This window comes from Sciurus carolinensis, chromosome 10 (assembly GCF_902686445.1).
Source record: "Sciurus carolinensis chromosome 10, mSciCar1.2, whole genome shotgun sequence".
NCBI lineage: Eukaryota > Metazoa > Chordata > Mammalia > Rodentia > Sciuridae > Sciurus > Sciurus carolinensis.
In genome coordinates, this window is record NC_062222.1 from 67,294,925 (window position 1) to 67,321,850 (window position 26,926).

A 26,926-nucleotide genomic window follows, 5' to 3' on the forward strand; every position below is an offset into this window, starting at 1 on the left:
GATGCTGTGATGGGCACTTTGACGGTGAGAGAAAACTTAGAGTTCTCAGCAGCTCTTCGACTTCCAACTGTGACGGATCATGAAAGAAAGGAACGGATTAACAAGGTCATTCAAGAGTTAGGTCTGAGTACAGTGGCTGATTCCAAGGTAATGTGGAAAAGATCCTACAGAATCAGTCAGGAAAGAGGACCTCCCTGGGTGGACAGTGTAACCTCCGTTAAAAGTTTCCTAGAATGAAGGTGGACATGAAGCTGCATAAACCATCCTGACTGGTCTAATGTCAGTGTAGAGAGAGCCCCTCACACGACCTTGCCCACAGTCCTCCCACCCTCGTTAAGTCAAGGCAAATTTGATGTCTTTGCACCAACTGTTCTTCCCATTTTTCCTCAGCCCTTTTAACTGTTCTTCTCCCTTTCTTCCTCTGGGGAATTTTGTTCCATTGTTTTTTGAGATATATTTCTGGAAATGATAAATGATGGGAACCAGTGATTCTTACTATGTTTCACTCTGGGGTAATGTGGCTTCCATAACTATATTCAGTGTATTTATTAGTATTTACTTCTAATTTGTGTAGCAATCAAGCTAGTTTTCTATAGTTTTTCTTTGGCAGTTTTTTCTCACATCCCTTCCCTCCCTTTCTCCATTCTTCCTTTATTCTACTAATATTTATTTCTCAGTTCTTGTATGTCAGGATATTTTAGGACTGGGAAGCACAGTTGTGGGTAAGTGTAACAAAAAGTGTAGAGAGAAACTCCATGCCAAGTCCAGCCATGTGGCAGCTCTGCCCTGAGCTTCATTTATTCTTTTGGTAAAAGAGAAAACTCCTCTTTCTCCCAGAGTTCCATTTACTTACTGTTCAGAAAAGTGAGGATAACAAGATGAAGTGTCTCTAGTAGGGCTGGCACAGGCTGGTTCACCAAATGGTAATTACCACGACCATTCTTGTTGATAATGTAATGATCTGCGTTTTAGGTTAGCTCTAGTGGAGAAAGAAAAAGGACCAGTATAGCAATGGAGCTAATCACGGATCCTTCCATCCTGTTCCTGGATGAGCCCACAACTGGTTTAGATTCAAGCATAGCAAGTGCTATCATTTTGTTCTTGAAAAGGTAAATGCAATGGGAACAATGTTCTTCATTTACTTAATATCTGATCACTTCTATGTACCAGGTATTTCTGGTGCAGGGGATTCTGAAGTGAACAGTAAAATGTCTTCATTCTTTGTTAGAGGGAAACAGTCAGTTAACAAAGAAGTATTATCAAGAAAGAAGAAACAAAATCTTAGGGAAGGCATGTCTTGGTGGTGGGTGGGGAGCTGTTTTAAAGAGTAGGAGGGTCAGGGTGATCTGCAAATATGTGACATGTGAGTTGGGAGAGAGTGAGCAAGATCTGAGGTATACACACGAGTCCTGATTGGAAGGAGCAGCCAGTGGCCCTGAGGCAGACCATGCCTGATGACTGTGGCCCAGCAGAGAGGTGAGAGGGACAGAAACCAGTGACAAAGGGGAGTGGAGTTGGCTGCTGTACAGCTATAGCAAGACTACAGGCTAGGGACTGAGCAACAGAAATTATCTTTCTTTCAACTCTGGAGGTTGAAAGTTGGGATCAAGGTATCCATTGCATTGATTCCTCTGAGGCCTCTCTCATTGGCTTGTAGGTGACCATCTTCTGTCTGTGTGTCTCTGCCCTAATCTCTTCTTAACTAGACACAGTAAGATAAGGACACTCAGTGACCTCATTTGATCTTAATGACCTCTGAGAAGACTTTATCTCTAAATGTAGCTACCTTCTGAGGTAATGGGGGTTAGAACTTTAACATATGGGTTTTGGGAAGCCACAGTTCAGCCCATCACAGTTAGAATATAATGAGAGGTATAGGTGGGCTGGTGGTAGGTTGTATAGACCTCACTGTTCACTGCGAGACACGTGGCTTTTCCTGTCACTGGAGAACTTAGGAGCATTTCATGAGTGTCGGAGCAGAGCAGTGGCAATGGGAAAGGCTATAAGGTCAGTCCAGGGTGAGTAAAGGACACCAGAGAGGAGCTGAGACAGGATGGGACCAGGATGCTTATGGTAAGATGGTGAGAAGAACGTGGGTTCTGGATCCGTTTTGAAGATAGAACCAACAGGATCAGCTCAGGAAGTAGACCTGGGGTGTGAGGATTGGGAGAATGAATCTGCAATTTTGGCATGAACAAATGGAAGAATGAAGTACAAAGAGATAAATAAAATGACATTTTCTTTAATCCAGAAAGGAGACTGTGGCATTAATGTTTATGGGAAACATTCAAAAGTTAATTTTTAACATCTTTAAAATGAATAAAAAATTAATTGAAAACTGACAAAAAGTTTCAAGAATAGTACAGAGGAATCTCGTCTCCATCACCTAAACTCCCCAGCTGTTACATTTTACTTCATTTCCTGTTTCTTCCTCCATCTCTGCTCTCTCCTTCTATAACTTTTCGGACATCATGTCCTATCACCCTAAGCACCTCCAAGGGCAACTCAAGGTGCAAGCACATGCCACAGTGCCATCTTCCACTGAGGGAGTCAACAGTCATGGCTTTACCACTGTGCAGTTCCTGGACTTCACTCAGATGTCACCAGGTCCCCCTGAAGTCTGTTTCCTTTTTCGCCTCTGGATCCTTTGTAGAAATATGCCTTTCCCCCACCCTTTTCTGTAATCTGGAGAAGTTCCTCAGTCTTTCCCTGTCTTTTGGACCCTTATAATTCTTAGGTCATTGCATGGGGTGATCCTTGCGTGGGTCATGTGTTTCCCCAGACCATGAAGTGCTGCAGTGTCCTCTGCAAAATGTACTTGAGGCTTCACCTACCTCTGGTGGTGAGAATCGCCATCATTTGATCATGATGGTGGCTGCTGGATTTTTCTGCTGGGAAATTATTCCTCCCCTTTGCAATTGATTACGGTTCTGTTGGGAAGGATATTTGGCTATTATGCTGATATTCTGTTTCTTATCAAATCTCTTCCCACCAGTTTTAGCAGACACCAATTATGCCTGCTCTTGTCCCAGTTGCCTAACATGTGAGAGTTGACATTCTGTAGAAGGAAGAGATTTCTCTCCTTCCCTATTCATTTCCCATTGGATACAGTGGGTTAAAATCTGGGATTCACTGTGTTAATGATCAAATTCATCCTGATTTGGCCAGTGGAAGCCACTCAATATGGCTTTGCTTTACTTTTGACATCTTCTGAGTCATTCTAGCAGTTCTTTACTTCATGGTCACTTTGGTGTTCTAGGCTCATCATGTACTTTTCCTGTGTGAACTGGTTTTTCCAGGGTCCCTGGTTCAGCTGTAGTTAATATGTAGAAACTGAGATGTGGTTTCTTAGTGACCTCACTACTACTTATGTGGCATTGCCTCTAGAACCTTAATATACAGACCTAGGAAATACACAATATGAATGTATGAATGTGTGTATGTGTTTGTGTGTGTATAGATATGTATGTATATAGATATAAATATCCTATATTTTATTTGAAAATATAATTATTATAAATATATTTTATGATTTTATGGGTGTTTTTGGTGTATGAGTGTGCGTATGTGTAGATAGACAGGTAGGTAGATAGTTTTTTGTGTGGGGTGCTGGGAAATCCAACCTGTGATTTCACATTCACTAAGCACCTACTCTATCACTGAGCTACTCTTTAGTCCCTAGGTATATATTTCCAATAGAAAAACTTGTAAATATGTATATGTAACTATCGCTGTTTCTGTTAAGAGTAGGTATATTCAAAAGCCAATGAGTTCCTAATAGTATTCTAATCTAGCACCTCTGTGTTATCTTGAGTCTAAGCCATTTCCATTTTGTAAGTGACTTCAGTGAGAGAGTTTGCTGCCATCATCTCAATATATTCACTTACTTGCTCAAACAAGTCATTTTATTGTTTAATGCAAACAGTCTCCCAATGGCTCTGGCCGCTCCTTTTGTCTACCATCTTTGAATCCCCTCTGCCCCATTTTTAAGCTTCCAGACACACCCCCTTCACGGCTTCCCCTCTTTATCTGTACCTTCCCCTTTGTCTGTTGCCCATGCCCCTATAACAAGTTTCTATGCTAGAAGAAAAGAAACAGAAGACTGGAAGTATGTGTAAAGGTTTAAACATCTTAAGTTTAAGACTTCATTTGCACATGCAAGTGGAGATGCCGAGTTATAGTGTGCTGTTCAGGTCCCTTTGAGGAACATGTCCATGATATTTTTATTATCTATGTTAATGACTATGTTAATAGTACTCATTAGAGAATGATGGATTTATACAGAATACTGTAACTATTTTCTTTTAATGAGGGGCTGGGAGAGCACTTCACCACGGAGTCACACCCCAGCCTGTTTTCTTGCTTTGCACTGTGTAGTGCACAGGCTCATTGCTCACACAGAGAGCTGGCTCTACCCAGTCCTTCTCAAGCACACACTGTACTCACACCAGGGTTTCATTAAATATGCAGGTTCTGTTTCTCTAGAAGTGAGGTAAAAATCCAGTTTCTCCCCAGGAGATTCTAAGAGGAGGTACTCATCCTCATGTTGCTGGTCCTCAGATCACCCATTGAGTATCAGGGCTCTCAGGTGATCCCAGATCCTGTTCTGAGTTCTTCACCAGCTCCTGATTACCTAGGAGCAAAGTTCCAGTTTCTGGGTGAGGGCTCTTCATGGGCCTGTTCTACTCTTTTATGGTTACTTTAGTTATCTTCCTTGTCTAATACCAGCTTACATTCACATACACACACACACACACACACACACACACACACACCACACACATAACACTTAGCCCTTAACACTGAGCTTCTTACTATATTTTTTCAATGAGATCTTTTTATTTCACACTTTATTCACCTTGTTCTCCACCAACGAGTGCTTTTCTCTTCTTAGCTCACCATTCCTGTTGGGCCTTTCGATATTCTACTGATATCATCTTTAGGCTGGGTTCTAAGTCTCCTATTTTGATCACAAGAAACATTAGTTAATTCTATTTCACATTGTATTCAGATTATTGATCTTATGTTTTTATTCTCTCTGAAGCAGACAGAACACACTCTGCTAAGCATATGCTAGGTGGTTATCAAATGCATAAAGTGATTCTTCTTATAAAAAATTTACTAACAATTTTGAACAGTGATTTTGGCTTTTGTTTTCTGTGCCCATCAGTAATAACTCCTATGAAAAGGTAGTTTAGCATGGGATTGAACCAGAGATTAAATCCCAACCTTGGTAACTGTGACCTCTTGACCAGTTGCTTAATTTTTAAGCCTTATTTTACAAAAAAAAGTATAAAAATTGAAACAAATTATCTCTAAAGCACTTAACAAATATAAACAGTAAGATTTTAGGAACATTAATTATACTATCAGAGCAGAAGAATGAAAACCTATCTTAAAGAGATAGAAGACAAGCCATCAGTGAGAATTGGGAAACAACCATTGTTTGAATATTTAGTCCAAAATTAGTTCTCAAATGTGGGCGCTTTTAAAAAATATGAGCTCCCTCAACCCATCCCCAGAGATTCCACTTCAGTGTAGTGCAAGGTCCAGATGTGTTATGATTCATTTTCTTCCCTCTTCTAACTTAGGATGTCTCAGCAGGGACGAACAATCATCTTCACCATTCATCAGCCTCGGTATTTCATCTTCAAGCTGTTCGACAGCCTCACCTTATTGGCCTCAGGAAAACTAATGTTCCACGGTCCTGCACAGGAGGCCTTGGGGTACTTTGAATCAGCAGGTGTGATTGACCTTGTCATGCACTAGATCCTTCATTTGTAGCCTCCTGGGGAGAGTAGAGGGGTCAACAGAAGTGCTGCTTGATCTCTGTGCAGGCGCACCTTGGGTTCCCCACTGTAAAACATCTTTGGTCAGTTCGATGCTAATTTTTGCTTCATTTTGCAGCACTTGCTTGTTCTGTAGGTTTCCTTCCTTTTTGTATTTAGAGTGTGCATGTGTGCATGTGAGTGTTTCTACTGGGCCTTTGTTCTGCTTCACAGTTGTGGTGATTTTTCCCTGAAAGTTATATGATTAACTGGTTGAACCAACAGTCAGTTATTCCACCAATTGAATTTTTATGGAAAGGTCTAACATTATCTTCTTCTTCACCATATAGCAGATTGTGGTTTTTCATCTTTCCTTCTGACATGTGATCTTGCTCTGCCTTCTTGAGGGTTCATGGAGAAGATACTGTATTTTCTAGAAAGATTAGATTGCAGATTTAGGCCTTGAATGGATTTGAGTGATCTGTTAGTCATTAGAATGACTAGTTCTAAATCTGAACTAGATGTGCCAAAATTTCTGAGTTACCTGATTCTTTGTATTTTGGGTTGAATTATATGATTTCTTTTAATGGCTTATGTGATCTGCTTTATTTTAGAAATTTGGGTATAATTGTAGATGCTTTTCTGTGATCTCAAATGCAGTTTAAATAGCTATCTTTCTTAATTTTATGTTATGTCGGTTATTTAAAAATGATCAAGCATTTATGGATCTGAGGAATCCAGGGTAGATGAACTTAAGAGTCAGACCTCAGGCCAAATTCAGATGATTGTGCCACAAGAAGTTGAGGTAAGAGCCCAGGTGTGCTGTGCTGGTCACCTTTTCTTGATAATGCTGCTTTGGGGAACTGTTGTCTATTTGGAATTATGGCAGCTTGAGAGGTGATCATTTGGACCTCTGTATTTAAGTGGCAGAGAAGCAATCATTGCTGACATGAATATTGCCATCACAGAATTTTCCAGGTGAACTTAGCACAGTGTACCCAGGCATTTAATACTTTTTTCATTGGACCTAGCTGTAGATTTATGAAGAAGTCCTGATAAACACCAGAGCATTTTAATAGTTCTTTGGGTTTCATGATTTATGATCAGTAATATAAAATGTTCTGAAGAGACAAATTAGGGGAGAAAAGAGCAAGAAGATGAGGGAGAATTTTTATGTTCTTTATCCATTTTCACCTCCATCATCCTTTGGAGGTGATTCGCTTTTTTTGTTGAGACCATCAGGTTGCGTTCTTTGGTTTTCTTTCCCAGGTTACCAGTGTGAGCCCTACAACAACCCTGCATACTTCTTTCTGGACAACATTAAGAGAGACTCCTCTACTGTAGTATTAAATAGAAAGGAAGACGACTGTGAAGGTATGCTAGTCTCTTAGACTCACAGGTTTTTGCCTAATTGATTTGGCTGAAGTTTAGAAATATGCTGGTTCATTAAAACATTGCTTTTGAAATTATCCTAATGTCATATTCTGACACCAGTCAACAGATAGACCTTGTTGTTCATGAGTGCTGTATTTTTATTTAATTTATTAATGTACATTTATATGGTACTGTGAGTTGTAAATTGAGTTTCCATTAAAAATAAATATGCTTATGGTTTATATTACTTTCAAAATAAGAAACTTGGCACTTCATGCATTTGTACATAGTAGAAAGCAAGGACCAGATTTTATATTATGAATTATAATTGTGGTAAGATGCCTATTTTAAGAACAAAAGTCCCCATAGTTAGGAAAATGTCAGTTTTCTGTATTCATAAGATTATGGCAGAAGTCTTGTCAATTAGCTGTGTTTACTAACATGTAAAGCAATGACAACACTCATGATTTTCTATATTGAAGCTTTAGAATTAAGGTGCTATCCAAGAAATGACTCACAGAAAAACAGGTTAAATTCATTGTTATCTATTAACAATGCTTCCCTTCTTTATCCCTTTTATTCCAAAGCCAACAGGGCTGAACAGTTTTCCAAGACAGAGGAGTCGGTCATAGGCACCTTAGCTGAGTTTTATGCCAACTCCTCCTTCTACAGAGACACAGAAGCTAGATTACAGGAGCTCTCAGATGGTCAGAAGAGGAGCTTCGCCTTTGAGGAGGTCGCTGATGTCACCTCCTTCTGCCATCAATTCAGATGGAATCTCTGGCGTGCATTCAAAACTCTCTCGGTTTTCCCTTCATCACTCTTCTTCAGGTAACCTAGCAGACTCTTGTGCTCTTTTATACTGAAGTGGGAGCGATCTGGTTCTGATGTAGTCTCCGTCAGGATTATGGATCTTTAACCCACCCTTCCATTTACTTGTTATCCCCATTCTATTTTGGATATAGAAACAGTCAATAGAACAAGTAAAACAGTTTTTACACATGGAAAGATTTTTTTTGTTGTTTTGTTTGGTTTTGTTTTTGCTGAACTGCGGATTGGACCCATGGGTGCTCTACCACTGAGCTATAGTCCCAGTCCTTTTAAAAATTTTTTTATTTTGATACAAAATCTCACTAAGGTACCAAGTCTGGCCTCAAACTTGGGCTCCTCCAGCCTCAGCTTCCCTAGTTACTGGGACTACAGGTGTGCACCACCAGACCTCACAAGGCCATTTACTGTCTCACTATCTCTCTTAACTAAGATGAGGTAATATTTTACTTTTTTCTATTGGTTGGCTCTGGGGTGGTTGTTGATTATCACTCTTTAAGGTTTTGTTGTTGTTGTTTTTATTCTTACTCCCTGTGTCACACAAAATACTAGTTCTTCCAGACACTAGTCCATCACATATGTAAGGAAATCAGTTTCAATAGTTGTTTGGGGTTACTATTTCTATCATTAGTCACTGAGTCTCTGCTGAGTACTGGAAGATGTCATGTGATTGGTTCTAATGACATACTGCTGGCTACTTGTGCACCATAATATTCACATGTAAGTAATGTCACCTTTCAAATATATCTGAGGGTCTACATGCCTTTGAATTATAATATCAATTTTTTCAAACATTTTGATCTTTGGGATTTGGCATTTGTGTTGGAACATGAACACTTTTCTGTCCTGTCAATCATAGGGTAAAGTTTTCTTCTTTGAGAATAGATTTGATGTCATTTGGAGCATGTTAGTTCTATCAACCCAGGATACCCATTTTCAAACAGTGGTGTGATATAATGAGTGGATTCTTCTTTGTGATTTGGGCTTTACTTTGAATTACTTGACTCTAAATTGGTTTATGAATGTCTTATCCGAAACACAGACACATGTATGGTAGTCAGTTGTGGGCAGACATGATAGTTATTTGCAGTGCACCTGAATTGTGTAAATTGTGTTTTGTTTTGGTTCTAGGTTTCCTTTTTTTTTTTTTTTTGTGACTGAGCCACATCCTCAGCTCTTTTTATTTTTAAAATTTCAAGACAGGGTCTCACTAAGCTGTAGGGCCTTGCTAAGTTGCTGAGGCTGGCTTCGAATTTGTGATCCTCTTGCCTCCGCCTGCTGAGTCACTGGGATCACAGGTGTGCACCACCAGGATGCCCTGGTCCTAGGCTTCCTTAAGGCGCACACAGCAGGCCGAGAGCCTTCAGGTGGCATGTTTAGCCTATTTGCCTCATCAGTGACCTCAGTTCCATAAAAGCCATTTTGGCAATGTTCAGAGAATGGCACTTTCTGGAATAAGGGCAGAACCTGGTAGCTCCCTGAGCTTAGTGGGACAAGTTTTGTTAAGGTTTTTAAATACTGGAGTGTTAGTGTAAGAGTAGGAAAATCCTTTTTGATCAAGAACCAGATGGTAAATATTTTAGGCTTTGCAGGCCAACATGGTCTTTGTCTCAGATAGTCAGCCTGCCATTTTAATGTGAAAGCAGCCATAAGCAAATGAACTGGACTGTGTTCTGATAAAACTTCATTCATGGACACTGAATATGTAGTAAATTTAATATCACAAGAAATATTATTCTTTACCTTTTTTTTTTTTTTCCCAACTCTTTAGCAACCTAAAAACCATTCTAACTTTAGAGCAGAGCAAAAATAGGTGGCAGACCCAATTATGGCTCCTGGCCCCCAGACCACAGTTTACTGACCCCTTCGTCGTCATGAGGTTTTTTTTGGGGGTGGGGGTTCCAGGGATTGAACTCAGGGGCACTCGACCACTGAGCCACATCCCCAGCCCTATTTTGTATTTTATTTAGATACAGGGTCTCACTGAACTGCTTAGTGCCTCGCCAATGCTGAGACTGGCTTTGAACTCTTGATCCTCCTGCCTGAGACTCCTGAGCTGCTGGGATTACAGGCATAGACCACTGTGCCCAGTTGGCCTGGTGTTTTTAACCTTCTATGTTTCTTTTATACTTCTCTAAGTTTCCAACGTGGAGTTGTAAAAATGTTTTCTGACTCTCTGCTAATAATATCTTGTATGTGTTCTCCCAGAGTCCTAGTTTGATTTGAACTAGTTACATACATGATTCAGACTTGGCTTCTAACCAGAGGTTGCATTTATTTGGAACATCTTAGAATGTACTGATATCTGTATAAGAAAATTTAGAGTTCATTAAATGTGTCAAGGATTTTCTAATCTAATCAATTTGGAGGACTTTATCATTAATCTCTGAGAATAAATTTTCTATTAGCATATTAAGTATTTGATTCATTTGTTTTTTAGTGGAAAGCAACAAACATCCCTCAGAACACTCTTTGTGAAAAGTTGGTTAAACATATTTGATCAAAGAGTAACCTTTTGCAATAATTTATTTTTTAATCCTTCTGTTAAAAACAGAGGCCACATGTACAGAGCTCATGGAGTGTCATTTGCCCCATTGTACAATATTTAGTTTGCCTAGCGGTTTTTTTCTTCATGCTAGAAAAATTACACATGTAGACCTCATGAAAGTATGACATGATTTCAGAATTCATGATTTTGTCAGTGTGTTTGAAAACTGACTAAAAATAGTTTAAAAACTTTGAAACTTGTAAGAAACATTCTAATGATAATATTCAGTATAAACTGTCATGTTTGAGTGCACAAGAAACAAAGAATGCAGAGTCTAGTTTGAAAGATTGACTATTCTAACGTACACCATAAGAAAATATAGGCTCGTATACATGTTCGTGCTGCATGTTGGCAGAGACATTGACATTTATTTTGGAAGCTTGATCTGATGACATGAAATAGAGTATATTCTGAGAGTAGTGAGGATATGCAGAATGGAGTTTTCCCCTAAATTTCTCTCTTATTAGCAAAGGTATGTTAAAGGACATGTCTCAAAGAAAACATTTAAATAATACTCTTTCTAGGCTATGGTCTTCACAAACCAGTCTTTTTTAATTATGAGTCCATTTTTCTACTTTGGCTTCTTCTTGCTTAAAATGTCCTTTACAGATTACTTTGTCTTGATACTATTGTATTGAGATTTTCTTTTCAGCTTTGAGGTTTTCAAGATATATAGTAAAAGATTTTGCTTTCTTTAGACTAACATTTCCTATGTTTTTATAATTTTCCCATGAATAATTAGAGTTAGCATTACTTGAATAAATTATATTATAATGTAACTGTATTTGTCAGCTTTTCATCACTGTGACCCAAAATACCAGACAAGAATAACTTAGAGGAGGAAAGGTTATTGTGGGCTTAGTTTCAGAGGTTCAGTATATTTTCAGCCAGTTCTAGTACTTTGGGTCCAAGATGAGGCAGCATATCACGGTGGGAGGGCACGGTGGAAGAAAGCTACTCAGCTGTTGGCCATTGGGAAGCGGGTGGCAGGGGTGGAGCCAGGGATAAGATATAGTCCCAAGGGCAGGTCTCTAGTGACCTACTTCCTCTAGTCACTCCCACTTGCCTTAAGTTATTAATCCATCAAATGGATCAGGCCACTGCTCAAGTTATAGCTTTCATAATTTAATCATTTACCTCTGACCATTGCTGCACTGAGTAATATGTGAGCCTTTGAGAAAACACCACATATCCAAATTTTAACAGTTACCCTTAAGCCTTTGCTAATTGAGGCATCCTTTTGAGACTTTTTATTCTAAAAACAAAAGTGATGTATGTCAGGTCTCCTTGGGAGCCGTTCACACAAACTGAGTAGGTGAAGGTAGGTGAGGATGGGGAATGGGCCACTCAGGTGGGACAGGTTGACTCTAGGCCTCACTGCTGAGGTTGAAGGACAAGCAGTGATGGAGGAGATGGTGATGGAAGCACTTGGGTGCCCCCAGAGAGAGCCAGCTGAGGGTACTGGTGACAGTGACAATGCACTTTCTTATACAAATGGGGTCTTACCAGAGGTGAAGTGGAAGGATCCTGTTCATCCCTACTTCCGTTTTTGTACAAAATTCCGTTGTTAGAAATTGTGAATATATAGTTTTAAATTTTTATTATTTATTAATTTTGTGATACTGGGGATCAAATCCGTTGTCTTACACATGCTAGGCAAGCACCGTACTTGCGAGCTGCATTCCCAGCCCTGACATTTTGTTTATTTGTAATCAGACTAAGACATCCTCTCATCTGAACCTCTTAAAGCATGAAATGATACATGTTCATGGGCACAAAAGTTGAGAGTTCAGTTAAGTCTAAAACTTTGGCCACTCGGACTTTAGTTTTTGCCTAAAAATGACTTCACCTAGCGCATGCTTGACTCCGTTACGCTGTAAGGTGTGGTGGGTCCAGAACCTCAACTGGCCCTATACCAGGAGAACCTTTTGGACCCTGACAGGAATCTTAGTTTGCCTAATCATCTGCTCTGATTTCTCGTCAGTTCCCCAAACAACAGATACCTTAATTTTCAATTTGAAATATAGAAAATATATAGAAAGCAGTCTAATAATGTACGTTGCTTTATATTCTCCCAGGGATTCTGGCCATGCCATTTAAAGTGTTGATCTCAATGGAGAGATTTGATTATGTAGCCATATATCTTGTAAGAATAAACTATATGCAAATATTTTACCTCTAATTGAAATTCTCTCCTTTTTTTTTTCATTTTTCTTTTTGATAAGCTGTTTGCCACAGTCATTCTGGGACTGATTGTAGGTGCCACCTTTCTTGTGCTAAAAAATGATTGTACTGAAATCCAGAATAGGTAAGTAAATTTGGATATCAATTTGAGAAAATGCTCTTACTTTTTTCAAGCTTATGAACATGCTTTAAGTATTTGAATTTATGGTCAGTGAATGTCACTGTTTTATTTTGGGCAGGATGAGTTAGTGCACTGAAGAATGAGTGGAACGATTAATTTTTTTACAGATGTATGTGTGTACATATGTAGTAGTAAGCTGTGCAACTCAAATTTTATCCTTTTTACTGTTCTTAAGTGGACAGTTGGGTGGTATCTAATATATTCACATGCGCAACTACCACCACCACCCAGTTCCAAACCGTTGTTTTCATCTTCCCAAATGGAATCTCCATGAATCAGTAACTCCCTAAACTCACTAACACCATTCTACTCTACATTTGGGAATTTGACTACTCTAGGAACCTTATAAACGTGGACTCCTGCAGTATTTGTCTTTTGGTGATTGACCTATTTCTCTTAGCATACTATCTTCAAGATTCCTCCAAGTTGTAGCATGTATTGGAATTTCTTTCCTTTTTAAGGCTCAGTAATAGCCCATTGTATCTGTCTATATATTCCATTTTATCTATTCAGCAGTCCATGTAAATTTGGGTTGCTTCTACCTTTTAGCTATTATGAATAATGTTGCTATGGGTTTATAAATATCTCTTTGAGTCCCTGCTTTCAGTTCTTTGGAGTAGATACTCAGAAATAGAACAGCTGGGCCATATGGTAATTCTGTTAATTTTTTGAGGATCTGAATCCTGACTTCCACTGCGGTTACTCCATTTTACATTTTTGCCAGTAGCAAACAAGAGTTCCAGTTTCCCCATATCCTTACCAAAAGTTGTTAATTTTTCCTTTTCTAAATAATAGACATCCACTGAATCTTTGGTAAAATGTCCTTTGTCCATTTTAAAATTGAATTAATTCCCTTTTTGGGTATGCAATTTGCAAATATTTTCTCCCACTGTGTAGGCTGTCTTTCACTCTCTTGATAGTGCATTTGGTACATAAACATTTGGAATTTGATATAGTCAAGTTTGTTTATTTTTCTTTTGTTACTTGTGAACCAGTTTCCTTTCTGGTTTTTAATTCATTTGACTTAAGGGTGTAAGTTTGGCTGGTAGCAATCAGTTTTTCCTATTTTATGGATAACACTTATCTTAATGTTGTGGTCATTACCTAGTTTAACAATGTGCCCTTAAAAATCTCATTTCAGGATGAGAGTTTTTAATGACCGTTGTGTTCATAACATAGGTGCTTAGCAACATCATAGACTTCAGGGTTCTCATCATAATTCATGTATGAAAACCACTCCTTGCTAGTCGCTGGACTCCATGCTTGACATCCATGGCCTCAGTACCTCCCAACAGCCAGAGGGGTGGATGGTCATATCCCCATTTTACTACTGAGGACGGTTGAGGAAGGTTATATCAAATCTTTAACTGTCTGTTAGAGGCTGATTATTTTTTAAAGAATAAGTGTCAAAGACAATTTTTTTTCTTTTCTGTTTCCTCTCCCCTCCCCCGTCACCCTCCTCCTCCTCCTCCTCCTCCTCCTCCTCCTCCTCCTTCTTCTTCTTCTTCTTCTTCTTCTTCTTCTCTCTCTCTCTCTCTCTCTCTCTCTCTCTCTCTCTCTCTCTCTTGCTGGCTCTAGTGCTAGGGCCTAAATCCACATGCACTCTACTATTGAGCTACATCCCTGGCACTTTTTCTTTTTTTATTTTGAGAAAGTTTCACTGTGTTACCCAGACTGGCCTTAAACTTGTAATCCTCCAGCCTTGACCTCCTCAGTAGCTGTGATTACAGGTGTGTATCACAGTACCTAGCTAAATATTGATTCCTTGAATAAAACCAACTTTTCTTCTGTGTGGAATCAGATAGTGTTACACTATGATATGGAGATTTTCCTGAGTTATGCCATACTTTTACCATCCCTAAAGGCTTAGATCTCTGGGTTATTTCCAAACATAGTAGTACTTGGTTTGTGCCCTGTGTAGACTCCATTTCTTAATCCAACAGGACCTAAAGACTGTGCTCCTATTATATGCCTGGAAGCATTTGAAAAAAATATTGAGAATCTATCCTTAATAGGAAATTTAAAGACAAACTAAAAAGCCAAGCATTAAAGGTCTTAGTAGAAAACTATAGAGAATATAGGAGAGCTTTAGTAATTTCTTCAGGTTTTTTTGGAGAAATTGGACCTTTTTCTTGTTTTAATTTGTATTTTTGCCTTATATCTACTACCATTTTTTTTTTTATAAAAAGTTGGACTATGTGAAAATGGCCTCTGTGTATAGCTTATATAATCTGTCCTGGGGTGATCATTAGTTGATTCTTTTGGTTTGAAAATAATATTTCAGGGCTGGGGCTGTAGCTCAGTGGTAGAGCGCTTACCTAGCCCTGGGTTCGATCCTCTGTACCATATAAAAATAAACTGATAAAATAAAGATATTGTGTTCATTTATAACACAAAAATTTTTTTAAAAGAAAACAATGTTTCAGTTTCATTTCTGGAAGCAAATTCTTAAAGCTTTCTTCAGGGGTGACTATCAGTGCTTCATCTTTTGAAATTGCTGGGGAGGCCAGTGGTTTAGTTCTTCTGTGGGATGGAGCACTGTCTTTGCATTTTCTCTAACCTGTGTAGCAGAGGAACTGGGTTTCAATCTTGTGTGGAGTGTGAACTCCTCTGACTCCATAGCCTTACAGAACTGTGGTGACAGCTAAATGAATTAGGAAAAAGGTGTTTTAAAATAATTGGATCCAGTGATCCCACTTCTGGGAATTAACGTGAAATATTTAAGATTAGTTCATTGAGGAGCTATCTGCACGCTTATGTTCATTGAAGTACACTTCACAATAACCAAGTTGAGGATTGAATCTAAGTGTCCATCCTCAGATAAATGAATAAGGAAAGTGAGGCAGAGTCCTGCTCAGCTCTAAGAAAGGAATTTTTTCAATAGTGACAACAGGGATGGAAGTGGACAACATTATGCTAAATAGGTTGAACTCTTAGAAGCAAAGAGTAAAATGGAGATTGCCGGGGGCTGAGGGGCAGGAAAAACAAGGGAAAGATGGTCAAGCATACAAAGTCTCAGGAGGAATAAGGGTATTTTTTTCTTTGAGATATATTACAAAATGTGAATATAGTAAATATTAATATATGTATATATTTTAAAATTGCTGAGAATTCATTTCAAATGCTCTTACCATACATATTTAAAGTGGTAGATATTACCTTATCTTGATTTAGTTCATAAACCATAACTTCACTTTGTACTCATAAACATGTAAATATAATTTGTCAACTTATTAAAATAAATCAGATAAATAAGTAGATAATACAGATGTGACTTGCCACATTGGAAAGAATCTGAATGCATTAAATAACCCTAAATATAAAAAATCTTTAATATAAAATAAATTATCCTGTTTTAGAAGGAATTTCATTGTCTCTTTTTTCAGAATCATGAACACCACTGTACTGTTAGATGTAACACAACATATTGAACTGAATCTTTGTCATTTCCCATGTTCCTCAAGTTAGCTTTTGACTTGATGTTAGGTTTATTCCTGGCTCAAAAGTTGTGCAGCTGCTTTTCTATTAGGCCTGACTGATTTCCATTCAGTTTAATCATTGTATAAACATTTATATTTTAAATAGCCTGTACATTTACTTCTTCATTCTGTGGGTACTATTGAAAATTCTTGTATGTGTATTTTGCCCTTAAAGTATCTGGGGTTCTTCACAATTTTTAAATATGTTCTCTGGCTTTTGATATTTCAATGATGTGTCACATCATCTCTGTTTTCAAAAAGTTACAACTAACATCCTCCATATTGATTAAACTGTTTGGTTGTGTGGTGAAGCCCATACAAGTATGAAGTATGTGGGGTTTCTTTCATAACATCTGTGTATCTATCCAAGTGTGGACTAACTAAACATTTTCCTTTTTAAACCTCAATTATTTTGCTAAACAAAGAAGCATTGTCTTCCTTTTCACACAGGTGCACAAATTGTTTTTTTTTTTTTTTTATCAATCAGGATCAGTTTGATTTATTTTCTGAGCACTCTGGGAACCTGGGCAGGGTGGTTGTTCCATGCCAAGGCTAGCTGTCAAGGCTTTGCTGATGGTCAGGTACAGGGTGTCTGTAGTATAGAGCTGAGTGCAGGTTCCTTCCACTGACTGGCATGTTCCTTCCACGTCTCACTTTTTTCTTTACTCCACCTGAAAACCAAATTGGGTAAGTGAATGTTTTAATACTTTGGGACTTTATTTATCTTCCAAATATACATTAGTAGTGATAATGATAATTTTTTTTAAAAATTGAAGTTGGTAGTATTTTTGTGACCCATGAATTAGCTCAGGCTGCCATGACTAAATGCTGTAGACTTGGTGGCTTTAAAAAACAGAAATTCATTTTCTCTCAGTTCTAGAGAGTGGAAATTTGAGTTCAGAGTTCCATTCCAGAGGGTTAGTCTCCTGCGAAGGTCTCTTCCTGGCTAACAGGTAGCAACCTTCACTCTGTACCTCTCATGGCAGAGCAGCCTGGACATTTCTTCTTCTTATAAGGACACTAATCACATCTTGGGGTTTCTACTCTGATGATCTCATCTAACATTATTTACTGAGTTACCTACTTCTAAATACCCTCATATTTGGGGTTATTGCCTCCACATTTCATTTTTTGGTAACAGAAGTCATTTCACCTGTGCTAAGACCATGAATTTCAAATAGGGCTATAATATGGAATTACAGGGGCACCATTGTGGAGAAACAGAGAGAGGGAGAGACCTCATGGGTTCTTGCTTCCCTCTCAGTTTTAACAAGAACAGTTCTGCACCTTTTAAAGGAAAAAAAATCTATTCATGTTATGTCATTTGTGGAAAGAGTTTGTGGGTAGAAAACTGAGCTAATGGCAATGACTTGACTGTAATACTTTTGTTCCTGTTCTGTCCTGGCAGAGCCTGGGCACTGTATGTGCTGATTGCCTTCCAGTGTTTCAGCAGTGTGACAGCTGGGGAGATCTTTGAGCTCCAGAAGAAACTGTTTAAGTGAGTAGGTCTCTGTTTCAAAGTAGGCATTGGTAGCTTTTGGTCAAACAGGTCACCTCCAGAATTGGGACAAGGATGTCATCTTGAAGAGTGCCACAAACTGTGTATACTCACCATGCACAGTGTGAACTTCTGAGGTATAGCTTGGGATTACCAATATTAACTGAGAAAACACGGTCACGGGAGGATAAAAAAATCAAGAGTATGTGGAACCTACCACTAAGGGAAAAGAGAGTTTTGTAGTTAGATATGACCAGCCAATTCCAATGCTGCAGGGAAGCCAGCAGTAATAGTGTGGAAAGTATCTTTGTGATTTTAGGAAATGACAGGTCATTGTGACCCTTGCAAGAAAAGTTTGAGGTGCTTGGTAGAAAGTAAATGTTGGCATCAGCAGCAAATTGGAGACGGGTAATAAAATTGACAAAGGATATGATTTAGTTGCTTAGCCCTCAGTGGATAGAGGATTGGAAAGAGCCAGAGGGCAGCCTTACAGTAAAGAGCAAGCTGGTTTTGTTTCTTCTGCTTTTCAAAACTGGAAGAGATTAACCGATAAGTACATGCCAAGGTTAGGAATACTCAGAGAGCAAAGGAGTAAGGACACTGGTGGAAGAATTTGAAATTATGGAAGGGATGTCAGGAAGAGGGAAGATGAGGATTTGGTATCTGAAAGGATGTATTGTTGAAAGACATGATCATTGAAGGAAGAAGTCTTTTTTTTTTTTTAACATGAGAGCAGCAGAAATAAAAAGAGTTTATGAAACTGCACCTGCATTTGGGGGCCTTGGAGAATAACAAGTTTACCTTTTTCACAATCAGGAGTGGGGAGAAGAAAATCCTGTTACCACTGAGATTAGCCCTTGAAGTGCTGCTTTTCAGACAGAGCCAGCCTCAGAGGAGGAGCAGAGTCTCTGAGGAGAGTAAGGAGATGCAGACTGTGTGTCTCTGGAGGGGTGAGGTAGGCTAGAGTGGGCAGCAGCAGGATGGATGCTGTCATGAGAGAGGGTCACAGTATGAGCCTCTTGGGGCAGATCCCTAGGGAGGCTGCCCTGAGATAAAGAAGGACTTTGGGGTCAGCCTGAAGCCTGTAGGCAGCTGCGGTGTCAGACCTGGTGTCTGCAGGAGTCTGCGCAGCAGCATCTCACCCGCGCTGTGCCTTCTTGGACTCATCTGGATGTGTGATTTGTGTTTTTGTTCTGTAGACACGAGTACGTCAGTGGATACTACAGAGTGTTGCCTTATTTCTTTGGAGAACTCTTATCTGAATTACTACCCAGGAGGTTTTTGCCAAGTGTCCTATTTAATTTTATACTATACTTCATGTTAAGTAAGTAGCAAGAGGAAGAAGATGTGTCTTTAGTTTGAATGTGAGGTGATGCCAATTTCTGTGAGCACTTTTATGGTTATTAAAACTACAAACCAAGTTGTATGTAAGCTATGGAAGTACATATACCCATTGTGCACTCTCTGAAATAACTGTTCACTGTTGTTGTCAAGACTTTTTCCAGCTGAACATTTTTTTTTTTTAACTGGTATTAGGAACTCAACCAAGTGTGAGCATGATAGGCAATTTTATTTTTATTTTGTCTTGAGATGGAGTCTTGATAAGTTACACAGACCTGCTTTGAATTTGGGATCCTTCTGCCTCAGCTTCCCAGATACCTGGAATTGCCAGTGTGCACCCCTGTAATTGGGCCAATCAAACTTTAAAACAATTTATAAACTGCATTTACCAAGAGATGCTGTGTGTCATATACAAACATGGAAGAAATTATAAAACTACTTGATATTTATGGCTTATCTCTCTATCTACTCTCTATATCTACATATGTTTCTATGTAGAGATAAAATACAGATAGGTAATTCCTGTACTATGTATAGGGATGTATTGTGAGGGATAAGAAAGTCGATATACACATATATTCTTTCCGTCTAATCAGAGAAAGAAAGATGATAAATTTGGTGTTTATTTATTTAATAAAATACCTATTTGATGGCTGTAGATGAATTCCTTTGTGCATTAGACTCAGGCTTCACTTCAGGTACTACATCAGGATTTCCACATCTTCCCCCACCCTCTCATTAACACACACACAAGAAATATCTGTTTTTGACAACATACTGCAAAATAAGAACCACTGATAGAGCTTAAACTTTCTGTTTTACAAATCAGATATATCATAAAGAATTATGAAATTTAGACCCCCAGGCTGCTGATCAGTGTTCTTCAAATGTTCCAAAACCCTTAGATAGTATGACTCAGAGCATTAGCTTGTTATGGTTTACAGAGTACTTAATTTAACCCATTTTCAATCACAGCCATGTGGTGGTTTGTTCATGGGGACCTAGGTTATGGGGATACCTTTCCTTCCCCCAGGTATTTTTAAAAATATTGTATTAGTGCATTATAGTTATACATAATAATGGGGTTCTTGTTGACATAATTATACAAGCATGGAATTTAATTTGCTCCAGTTCAGTCCCTAGTACTTCCCCCCTTTCCTCCCACTGTGGGACCTTAAAATTTGAATCCCAATTTCTTCACTAATACATTCACAGAAAACCTTGAACAATGTGGAGCTGTCTGGATACGTGAATGTGTTGTTGAGAAGTTTCCTGTGACAGTAGAATTTTGGCTGTTTGTGTTGCCCCTGTCTCTCCATCTCAGCAACTTAGAAGTTGTTCATCTTTACACATAAAGGAGCATAGATGTTACGTGGAAAGTACTTTTGCAGCAAATGTAAAAAAGAAAACCGTGTGATAACTTTATGTGGCTACATGGAAGGAAACAATAATGACAGTTGGATAGCGGGTGACTTTTTTTCATGCTGATATTAGTTGATGAGAATGTTGTAGTGTTATTTGCAAAATAAACAATCTCAAATACGAGGTGACCTGGGCAGCTGGACTGACTCTTTCTTTTCCCTCCAAGGGTTGAAACTAGATGTGGAGGCTTTCTTCATGCTGATGTTTATTGTCTTACTGGTGGCTTATGCCACCAGTTCCATGGCCCTGGTGCTGGGAGCAGGGGAGAAGGCAATGGACATGAAGACATTTCTTGTGAACCTCTATTTTGTGTTTATGATGGTGAGTGTGAACTGTATTGCTTTGGGGGGAATCTGTCCCCTTGTTCTTCCTGCTCCTTCGCCTGTCCTATAAAACCTGCTTTTAGGATTCTGTATGGGACGCTAATGCTTTCAGGAGGCCATACAGTTGATATTACAGAATGTACCTCGTTCCTCCTGGCCCGTTTCCAGTCTTTTCTGCTAATGTCCTAATTTTGTCACTGTAACTTAACCATATCCTCACTAATGAGCTTTTAAAAATACTTCTGGGTGACATATTATGAAACCTTGATAAAGTGGAAACTCAAAACCCAGAATTATTTTGATTGGCTAATTGCCTCATGAAAACAACAGGTTCTCTGTCTGACCTTCGTGCTGGTGTTAGAGAATTGCCAGCTCTTTAACCAGCAGAGATGGTTTGGTTGGATTGTGTAACTTCAAGGTAAAAGTGAAGATCCATTGGAAGTTCAACAGTTGTGGCATGGAAAGTCTAACTGGCATGCCTCTTATATTTTGAAAAGAAGTATTAAAAGCACTGGAAAATCCAAAGTCCACAGTACTAGGTTTCCTCCCTTGTGGATTCCTGATGTTCTCTTATATCAATATATTTCTACACATCTTTTGATTGTTTTTAATGTTTACTTAGTTTAATCTTATATGCTTTAAATTTTGTACTCAAAATGATGAATCAGCAGATAACTAGTTACCAGTCTTCCCCCTGGGACATGAATTAAACAGGAGTGCTTCTCCTATTAATCCACACATCCATTCTGCCACAGTAGGAGATGTCTTTCAATGATACAGATTTATTATAAGTTCTTGCCAAAGTTTAATTCTTCTGTTGGTGAACTTGGCAACTACAATGTGTATCGTGAAGGGATAAATCTTGTTATAGTTCCTACGCTGTCGTACAACAAATAAAATGCAGTTTCAATAAATGCAGTTTTGTTTGATTTGATGCTTTGCCTAATTCTTATGTAAAGAATTCCAAATGGAATTTTAAAAACCAATTATGAAACCACATTTCACCCAGAGTTGCTGTTATATACTAAGCACTTGGTTAGGTCCAGTCTAAACATATGCACACACACCCCAACACTGTCGTTGTTCTGCATATCCTAGTGCATCTCACACCACTTAGGACAAGTGTTATATGAACCTTGTAGCTATCTCTCGTTCGTCTCTAGCAGTCCTTCCTGGCATCTCTACTGCGATACTGCTTTCTGGTAGCTTAAAATGGAGGTATTGACTATGTGTTCTGCTACACTTCACTATGTTATTCTTTTTTGAGTTTTAGAGCTTTTGGGCATTGAAGCCAGCATTCAGAATCCCAAATTATTCCTAGACATGGGTACAAAAAGTAAACTCGTATAAATAACAAATCTTATTATTGTGTAGAAGAGAGAAGCATGTGATGCTCAGGATTCTTCTGGTGTATGTTCTAGATGTCCAGGTTCATGAGGGGGACAGATAGTGGTGGTATAATTCAAGTAGTCAGCCATGACTACTTGAAGGAACATGAACATCAGTCCTTCATGTTCCACATCCAAAGAGTCAACCAACCATGGAAAAAAAAAAAAAAAACTTCTCAAAACAAAACTTGCATCTGTACTGAAAATGTACACTTTTTTTTTTCTTGTCATTAGTCCCAAAACTATACAGCATAATTTTTTTTACTTGGTGGTTACTTGTGGTATGTTTCAAAAGAAATATGGAATTGATTTAAAACATACAGTATATGTATATTTAAAGTATACAGGATATATAGGGTCATATGCAAATATTATTTCATTTTAGAAATAAGGGATATAAGCATTGTCAGATTTTGGTATCTATGAGTGCGAGTTGCTGAAGGCTCCCTAACTAATCCCTGTCAGATACTAAGGGATGACCTTACTTCTTAATCTTCCATTGTGTACAGTTACAGACCAATTTAAACACAGAATCTTAATAATAAAGAATCTTCCTAAATAAGTAGAATATATAATGTAGATTACAGGTATATTGCTCTTCTTTTAGTACCATAAACTGCCTTAGCCATACAGAGGTATATACATGAATAGGACCAAAATTAGTATTTAGAAGTAAGTGGAAGAAATTTTAAGGAAGAGTGGTGCTAGTAGAAATGTTTAGAAGGCTGTAGAGTTCCTGTAGAGGGTCTTGTTTAGAGTCCTCATGACACTTGGTCTTGCTTTTTGTAGGTTTTCTTGGGTATGTCACTGAATTTTGGAACCACAATACCGTGGCTCTCATGGTTTGAGTACTTCAGTATTCCTCATTATGGCTACATGGTAAGATGTCCTTATTTGCCATTGTGACAGAGTTCTCAAAGTGGGAACAACCAAAATAAATCCTAATTGTCTAATTTCCATGGGCATGAACTATGAACTTCTTCCTTCCAGGAATTGTCTTTCAGGAAGGTATGTGGGGTTTTTCAGTCGCATCATCATTTGAGGAAGAGGAAGTCTGGGGAGAAATCTAGAAAACAGGAAAAGTTAGCTTGGCTAATTAATAAAAAACATATTTTGTGTTTTAGTTTAATCAGGGAATCAATGGGAGGAAGGGAGACTGGAACACATTGTTTATATTGAAAGTGAATTTAAGAGAGCGTCAGAAGACCATCTAATACCCAGAGCCATGTTGGCAAGTGAATCAACTCCAAATAAAGCTGTGTCTTAGCATAGTGTAACCAAATTTCTAACTCCCAGAATTATAACTGCTTTTTGATGAAAACAAGCAAGAAAACATTGTTATTATACATTGACAATGTTCACTGAGCACTGTTGTATCATTTTAATTATAGTTTTTATGGGATTATAAGATTGAGTGAGAAGAAGGACATTTGGGTTACCTAGCCAGAGGTCTCCCTTTTTTGCCAATGAGAGGCAACATCTCAAACCTACGCCTCTTGATTATTAGGGAAAATATACCAGCTGCTGTGCTGTGACAAAGGCTATGAATGTGAGACTTGGTATATTTTTAGAAGCAACAATGAAGATTAAACAAGGACATAATTGTGATAATTCTTTGGCAACTGTAAAATTTTCAGTAATGGGGAGTTAATCTAGGGACCTGTGCATGCTAGTCAAGCACTCTATCCTTGAACTACTTCCCCAGCCCTTTTCATTTTTTAAAACAGGGTCTCCTTATCTTGAGTTGCCCAGGCTGGCCTTGAACTTGCCGTCCTCCTGCCTGAGTCTCCCCATCAGCTGGATTACCAGTGTGTACTTCTGTACCTGGCATCTGGAAACTTTTTGAAATTTAAAACTATTTATCTTCCCTTATGATATAGGCTTTGCAGCATAATGAATTTTTGGGACGAAACTTCTGTCCAGGACTCAGTACAACAGAAAGCAGTGGCTGTACCAGCTATGTGATGTAAGTTTCCATTCAATGTCAAAATGAGATTCCTCACCACTGTGGTGAGATATAGAAAGTCCCCTGGGTTTAGAGCCCAAGCACAATGAATCTTTCTGAACATGAGTTTTCTCACTCATAAAGTGACTTGTTATACGCAGATGCATGTGAACATGCTGTACTTGTATTCCACTATAGTCAATATTGTATTAAATGTGGAGAAATGTTTGTTTTCTCCCTTTGGAAAAATTATTTTGATGTTTTGATTGTGAGTTCAAGTTCTTATTTTTCAGAACGTTTGAATTTGAAATGGATGCTTTGATAGTTTAGCACGGGTTTATGGTCTCTGAACTGAACAGATTATATGGTGCCTGTGAGCCCAGCCCACAGACAGTAATAAGAACTAAGAGGGCAGTGATTGCCTCAGGGAAGTGAACGCTGGCCCCAAGGTCCTGGGATGGGAGACATCGTGAAGTCAAAGGCTGCTCAGTTGTGTGTATGTGTGTGGAAACTGACTTGGAATACTTCCTGTCATAGAATGACCTTTAGAGAAAAAAAAATATGTATTTCAGTAAATTTAAAAGACATCTTATTTTCATATAATATCATTAAAACACAAATGCAGATTTTAATAAAATTAGAAGATCTTGCTTTAAAATTTTGATAATGCTTTTTACCTTTTCAATGATTGTTGTCAATGGTTTGACTTCGATGCTTATATTAATAAGAAAAAAGAGAATGCTGGAATATCCTGCATTTTTCATATAGTAGAGAAATAATTCTATACCAATCAGAAAATCTGTGAAGAGATGTTTTCTTCACTTTCCCACTCTTTTTGATCTGAGTGTGGCACAAAATCAGTGCCAAGTTGCTGTCAGAATAAAGTAGATGGAAAAAATGGGACCAGATAAAGAGGAGCAGCCACAGGCTTCATGCTCACAGGGGTTAACCTCAGAAAAGGAAGGACAAAGCTCTTATTACAGCAGAGAGAGGCCACAGATGTTTTTATTACACTAAATTCCAAGAGATGGAACAATAGGCACAAGAATGGCAGCTGTCAGTTATTGTGGCTGCATCAGGTGTTTCTAGTATGAGGTGCTTTTCCACCTGTGGCAGGAATGCTCTATCGTGTTGTGCTGCAGCTGGTACTTCGGTTCTGGTTCTGATTCCTGGGCCGCAGGTGAAATCCTGTGGCTCAGTATCTGTGATGCTCTTCACTGTCTTGGTGCAAGAGCTGATAGACAGCACTCTGGCTGGAAGCCTGCTCCCTTTTGGTCCTATTTCAGATTCTTAGCCTGAGTTTTTAGGACGGCTGTCTTGTGGGTGAGCAGAACTACCGGGAGCTTTGATCGTCTTAGCAAGGACATCGGTGTTGTCTGTTAGAACTGAGGGTCACCCATTGGGAGTTAGCCCTCAGGGGGAAGTCTCAGTGAAAGTTTACCATACGCATCTTTCCTTCGAAGAGAGCAGCATTATAGATTTGTGAATGAAAGAATCTAAGAGGCTAGAAACTTGCTCTGCAGTATGTTTCTGTAGGCTTGGCCAAGTTTTTAAGTCTACTTCCTCTCCTCTTTTAAATGTGTATATCTCTATCCCCTTGGATTGTTTTTCGATATAACTAAACAAGTTGCTCAGCACAGGATTCCGCAAAATGGTAAGCACTCAATGACTTTTAGCTATTATATATGAAGGACTAACTCCTAATGATTTGGATAACTTAGAGGTTTCTTTAACAAAAGACTAGTGAATATATTCAGTAAAATTTGACAGATGCTAGGAATTTAGATGTGTTTTTTTGAATTGAATTTCAGATGTACCGGTGAAGAATTCTTGACCATCCAGGGCATTGATCTCTCGCCTTGGGGCTTGTGGAAGAATCTCCTGAGTCTGACTTGTATGATTCTTGTGTTCCTCACAGTTACCTATCTAAAACTGGTATTTCTCAAAAAATATTCTTAAATTCTCCTTTAATTTACCATGAATTACCCTCACATTCAAAAGGAGCACCTGGATTTATTTTAAGTATCCGATGAAGACATTTTGTGGTCTTGGGTTCAGCTGCCATCACACTGTTGTATAGTAACAATTATTATCAATAGAAACATTCAGAAAAATCACAACAAACTGTATTATACATGAAAGAACCCAAGCTAAACACTAACAAGATTATGCATTACATATTAGTTCATCTCTACAGACAGTAACCAAGAAGGAAAAAAAAATATTTTATTGACCTAAAATGGAATTCTAGAAATGCTTGTCAAGTGAATAATATCTCTAGTATCAGTATTCTCATCTTCAAAATGAATAAGCCAGTTGATAGTCCTCCAGTTTTAATTGTCTGTGAATCTCTGATCTGCCATTGTTGAATAAGTAATACATATATGAAAGCTTTATGAAATAACTAAATCTAAAATATGTTAGAAAAATCAGTATTATTTCTAGGATAAGAAAAGTCATGATGACTGAAAAACATGTCTTTGATAAGCTTTTTGAGGTTGGTGGAATTCACTGATACTTTCCTTGTGGAATTGTAAGAGCTCAGGAGTCTTGGCTGGGGGCTTAGGGCTACAGGAGCAGTAGAGAGCCAGGGGTCTGGAGACATGGTTTTTGTGCCATTTCTGGAACATTCTGCCCTGAAGTCACT

The 26,926-nt window shown here is 38.5% G+C and overlaps 1 protein-coding gene across 1 annotated transcript; it reads left to right on the forward strand.

The window, feature by feature from the left end:
• Nucleotides 1-26,926, forward strand: LOC124994456 (broad substrate specificity ATP-binding cassette transporter ABCG2-like). The gene is given in 13 exon segments (XM_047566378.1): nt 1-147; nt 973-1,109; nt 5,592-5,743; nt 7,038-7,142; nt 7,730-7,937; nt 7,940-7,973; nt 12,744-12,826; nt 17,771-17,860; nt 19,060-19,184; nt 20,790-20,944; nt 23,124-23,213; nt 24,215-24,300; nt 26,091-26,926. Coding segments are annotated over 13 exon segments (1,551 nt in total). The 5' UTR covers nt 1-9; the 3' UTR covers nt 26,239-26,926.